Consider the following 6,000-nt stretch of genomic DNA (forward strand, 5'->3'; position numbering starts at 1 on the left):
AATGTCTACCAGTTTTTAAGCCCTTTATTCTTTTATGTTTGACTAAGAAAATGGCTTACCGGTCCCCATGAGGGGAAATGACAGCCTTCCAGCATTACATGGTCTTGTTAGAAATATGGCTAGTCATACCTTAAGCAGAAAAGTCTGCTAACTGTTTCCCCCAACTGAAGTTACTTCATCTCAACAGTCCTGTGTGGAAACAGCAATCGATTTTAGTTACTGTCTGCTAAAATCATCTTCCTCTTACAAACAGAAATCTTCATCATTTTCTGTTTCAGAGTAAATAGTACATACCAGCACTATTTTAAAATAACAAACACTTGATAGAAGAATAAAAACTACATTTAAACACCAAAAAACTCTTAACCATCTCCGTGGAGATGTTGCCTGTGCAACGGCAAAGAGAATGACTGGGGTGGGCGGAGCCTAGGAGGGATCATGTAACCAGCTTTTTTGGGACTCTTTGCCATTTCCTGTTGGGGAAGAGAATATCCCACAAGTAAGGATGACGCCGTGGACCGGACACACCAATGTTGGAGAAATAAGTTACAAACATTTAAAAAATATTACAACAATTTTAAGCTACTTACACCTAATCTAAGCCCCCTAATAAAATAACAAAGCCCACCAAAATAAAAAAAATTCCCTACCCTATTCTAAATTAAAAAGTTCAAAGCTCTTTTACCTTACCAGCCCTTAAAAGGGCCTTTTGCGGGGCATGCCCCAAAGAATTCTGCTCTTTTGCCTGTAAAAGAAAAATACAACCCCCCCAACATTAAAACCCACCACCCACATACCCCTAATCTAACCCAAACCCCCCATAAGAAAACCTAACACTACCCCCCTGAAGATCATCCTACCTTGAGTCGTCTTCAGCCAGCCGACCATCGATGGAACCGAAGAGGAGATCCGGAGCAGCAGAAGTCATCATCCAAGGGGCGCTGAAGAAATCTTCCATCCGATGAAGTCATCATCCAGGCGGCGCTGAAGAGATCTTCAAACCAGGCAATGTCATCTTCCAAGCGGCGTCTTCAATCTTCATCCATGCGGAGCGGAGCCATCGTCAGACAAGCCGACGCGGAGCCATCCTATTCTTCCCGACGACTACCGACGAATGGATATTCCTTTAAGGGACGTCATCCAAGATGGCGTCCCTTAAATTCCGATTGGCTAATAGGATTCTATCAGCCAATCGGAATTAAGGTAGGAAAAATCTGATTGGCTGATTAAATCAGCCAATCAGATTGAAGTTCAATCCGATTGGCTGATCCAATAGAATACGAGCTCAATCTGATTGGCTGATTTTTCCTACCTTAATTCCGATTGGCTGATAGAATCCTATCAGCCAATCGGAATTGAAGGGACGCCATCTTGGATGACGTCCCTTAAAGGAATATCCATTCATCGGTAGTCGTCGGGAAGAAGAGGATGGCTCCGCGTTGGCTCGTCTGAAGATGGCTCCGCTCCGGATGGATGAAGATTGAAGACGCTGCTTGGAAGATGACATCGCCCGGATGGAAGACTTCTTCAGCGCCACCTGGATGATGACTTCATCGGATGGAAGATTTCTTCAGCGCCCCTTGGATGATGACTTCTTCCTCTCGGGATCTCCTCTTCGGTTCCATCGATGGTCGGCTGGCTGAAGACAACTCAAGGTAGGATGATCTTCAGGGGGGTAGTGTTAGGTTTTTTTAAGGGGGGTTTGGGTTAGATTAGGGGTATTTGGGTGGTGGGTTTTAATGTTGGGGGGGTTGTATTTTTCTTTTACAGGCAAAAGAGCAGAATTCTTTGGGGCATGCCCCGCAAAAGGCCCTTTTAAGGGCTGGTAAGGTAAAAGAGCTTTGAACTTTTTAATTTAGAATAGGGTAGGGAATTTTTTTATTTTGGGGGGCTTTGTTATTTTATTAGGGGGCTTAGATTAGGTGTAAGTAGCTTAAAATTGTTGTAATATTTTTTAAATGTTTGTAACTTATTTTTTTTATTTTTTGTAACTTAGCTTTTTTTATTTTTTGTACTTTAGTTAGTTTATTTAATTGCATTTAATTGTAGTTATTTGTAGGTAATTTATTTAATTTAATGATAGTGTAGTGTTAGGTTTAATTGTAACTTAGGTTAGGATTTATTTTATAGGTAATTTTGTATTTCTTTTAGCTAGGTAGTTATTAAATAGTTAATAACTATTTAATAACTATTCTAACTAGCTAAAATAAATACAAAGTTACCTGTAAAATAAATATAAATCCTAAAATAGCTACAATGTAATTATTAATTATATTGTAGCTATATTAGGGTTTATTTTACAGGTAAGTATTTAGTTTTAAATAGAAATAATTTATTAAAGTATAGTGTAGTGTTAGGTGTAATTGTAACTTAGGTTAGTTTTTATTTTACAGGTTAATTTCTCTTTATTTTACTAGGTAGCTATTAAATAGTTAATAACTATTTAATAGCTATTGTACCTAGTTAAAATAAATTGAAAGTTGCCTGTAAAATAAAAATAAATCCTAAGATAGCTACAATATAATTATTATTTATATTGTAGCTATATTCGGGTTTATTTTAAAGGTAAGTATTTAGTTTTAAATAGGATTAACTTAGTTAATAAGAGAAATATTATTTAGATTTATTTAATTAATATTTAAGTTAGGGGGGTGTTAGGGTTAGTGTTAGACTTAGGTTTAGGGGTTAATAATTTTATTACAGTGGCGGTGGTGTAGTGGGCGGCAGGATAGGGGTTAATAAATTTATTATAGGTGGCGACGGTGTAGGGGGGGCAGATTAGGGGTTAATAAGTTTAATACAGGTTGCGGCGGGGTCCGGGAGCGGCGGTTTAGGGGTTAAACTATTTATTTAGTTGCGGCGAGGTCTGGGATCAGCAGGATAGGGGTTAATAACTTTATTATAGAGGACGGCTGTATAGGGGGGGCAGGCTAGGGGTTACTTGGTATAATGTAGGTGGCGGCGGGGTCCAGAAGCGGCGGTTTAGGGGTTAATACATTTATAAGAGTTGCGGCGGGGTCTAGGAGTGGCGGTTTAGGGGTTAATAACTTTATTGAGTTGCGGGGGGCTCCGGGGGCACCGGTATAGGGGGTAGAACAGTGTAGTTAGTGTGAGTGCTTAGTGACAGGCTAGCAATAAAGCTGTAAAAAAGCCGAAGAGCAGCGAGATCGGATGAGTGATAACTCTCACAATCCGCTGCTCATCGCCCCGTACTTGGTGCGCGGCTTTTTGACAGCTTTTTTGATAACTTAGGCGAAATTTTGCAGGTCCGCGGCGGCAATGGTAGGCGAGCTTAGGAGGGCGTATTGGACCGGCGAAGGCAGGTAAAGTAGACGGCTTGATAAGTACCCCTCATTGTGTCTGCTTTGTTCATAGATAGAGATGCCCCAGATATAATCTCCAGTCATTCAGTAACGGGTGTACACCAAAATTACACTGTTTCCTCCCACAAAGGGAGACGGCCTTCAAGGGCTTAGACATTAACATATGATCCTTCCTATGTTTAGCTTTCAACAAATAATACAGAGAGAACAAAGCAAATTTGATAATAAAAATAAGTTGGGAAGTTGTTTAAAATTCCATGTTCTAGCTGAATCCTGAAAGTTTAATTTTGATTAGACTGTCCCTTTAATTCAAATGTAAAAACTTTCTTATTGCCTAGAAAATGTTTGAAGACTTTTCTAATTCCTTAGACATAAAGTGCAGTTGATAATGAATCTTTCTGTTTATTTTTGTCATTAGAGATGGAGTAAAGTGGGGTCACATGTTGAACACATGGCATCTCACTTTTGTCTGGACACAGAAATCATAGGAGACGCTGATGATAACAACAGAGAGATTGTGATCAGTCCGTGTGACTCCACAGCTATCAGTCAGCGATGGGAGATGGTGCTTCATGATTCACATTAAGGACACAAACCATCTGAGAAGAAAATGAAGGAAAAAAAATATTGCAGTGCAGCATGGGAAAGTTTATTGAACCTCTCATTAGCAGCACTGGGGATACAAAAAATCAGATAATGTTTAAAAGAAAATAAGATTTTAAAAGATGTTTTTTGGTTTCAAAATAAAATGCTTTATTTTATTAGAAAATATATTTAAAGAGATATTAAACACTGCGATGGTAATATAAAATGATAAATCGTGTATATATATAAAAAAAAACACCTCTGCAATATACTTTCATTATTTATTTTGTCCCCTTTTCTGTAATTCCATTTTAAAATGGTAAACTTTTCAGTTCCTGTTAAAAATAAAAGTGCAGCACACTGTTATATTCCACACAGCTATTGGCTGCACACTCTAGTGACCTATTTATAACTGCCTCTAATTGGCCACAGCAGAGAAGATAATCTAAGTTACAACATGGCAGCTCCCATTGTTTTATAAATACTAAAACTTTACAATTATTTTGTCAATATTTAAAGTGATGGTAAATCCAAGCGTTTAAAAAACGCTAGGCTTTACTATCACTAAAAATAATCTGGAGTTTTGTTGATCATTTAGTAAAAAAAGGGTGCTAAACTTCAATTAAGTAACATTTTTTTACCCTTAAACCAATAGCCGTGCGTGTCATATGACAGTGTTCTGTATGCTAGCAAGGCTATTTGATTAGAGGTGGAAGCGTCACCTCATTGTTAAAGAGCGTTGTGCCGTTGGCGGCTGGAGGCTGTGACTTTAGCGAGCTACGGCGGCACATACAGGGTGAGTTTAGCACCCTATTTTTACTAAATGATTAATGAAAGTCCAGATTATTTTTAGTGATGGTAAATCCTAGTGTGTTTTAAACGCTCAGATTTACCATCACTTTAAACAGCTAGCAAACTTACGGCCAGATTACGAGTTTTGTGTTATGAGTGGCTCGGTAATAACTTGCAAGTTATTTCCACCGCTCACCTTTAATAGTGCTGCTATTACAGGTTTTAAAAAAACCTGCGTTTGTGGGCAATTTGGCAGCGTTGAGCTCCATACCGCACACAAATACCAGCGCTCCTTTGAGCTGGTTTTACGTGCTCGTGCACAATTGCCCCATAGACATTAATGGGGAGAGCAGGCTAAAAAAAAAGCCTAACACCTGCAATGATCGAGTGTAAAGCTCCGTAACGCAGCCCCATTGATTCCAATGGGGAAAGAAAATTTATGTTTAAACCTAACACCCTAACATAAACCCTGAGTCTAAACACCTCTAATCCGCTGCCCCTGACATTGCCTACACCTACATTACACGTATTAACCCCTAATCTGCCGCCACCAACATCGCCGCCACCTACCTAAATTTATTAACCCCTAATCTTCCGCCCCCAACGTCGCCGCCACTATACTAAAGTTATTAACCCCTAAACCTCTGGCCTCCCACATCACTAAAACTAAATAAATATATTAACTCCTAAACCTAACCCTAAGTCTAACTCTAACACCTCTAACTTTATTATAATTAAAATAAATCTAAATACAAAATAATTTTATAACCTAAATAATACCAATTTAAGACTAAATACTTACCTGTAAAATAAACCCTAAGCTAGCTACAATATAACTAATAGTTATATTGTATCTATCTTAGGTTTTATTTTTATTTTACAGGTAAGTTTGTATTTACTTTAACTAGGTAGACTAGTTAGTAAATAGTTATTAACTATTTACTAGCTACCTAGTTAAAATAAATACAAAGTTACCTGTAAAATAAAACCTAATCTGAGTTACACTAACACCTAACATTACACTAAAATTAAATAAATTAAATTAGCAAAATACATTTATCTAAATTACAAAAAATAATAAACACTAAATTACAAAAAAAACAAAAAAGAAATTATCAAATATTTAAACTAATTACACCTAATTTAATAGCCCTATCAAAATAAAAAGCCCCCCAAAATAAAAAAAACCCTAGCCTACACTAAACTGCCAATGGCCCTTAAAAGGGCCTTGGGCATTGCCCCAAAGAAATCAGCTCTTTTACCTGTAAAAAAAAATAATACATACAACCCCCCAACAGTA

General features: G+C 37.6%; 1 protein-coding gene across 1 annotated transcript in view; it reads left to right on the forward strand.

Annotated features, from left to right (window-relative positions):
* GALNT14 (polypeptide N-acetylgalactosaminyltransferase 14) overlaps positions 1 to 3,934 on the forward strand; it is a 1,042,958-nt gene extending 1,039,024 nt beyond the window's left edge. Inside the window, exon 15 of the mRNA XM_053712800.1 lies at positions 3,742 to 3,934. Within this exon, the coding sequence (XP_053568775.1) occupies positions 3,742 to 3,909 (168 nt within the window). The 3' untranslated portion in view covers positions 3,910 to 3,934. The remainder of the gene's footprint in view (positions 1 to 3,741) is intronic.
* Positions 3,935 to 6,000: the final 2,066 nt, after the last annotated feature.

The sequence above is a fragment of the Bombina bombina genome, chromosome 4 (assembly GCF_027579735.1).
Source record: "Bombina bombina isolate aBomBom1 chromosome 4, aBomBom1.pri, whole genome shotgun sequence".
Taxonomy (NCBI): Eukaryota; Metazoa; Chordata; class Amphibia; order Anura; family Bombinatoridae; genus Bombina; species Bombina bombina.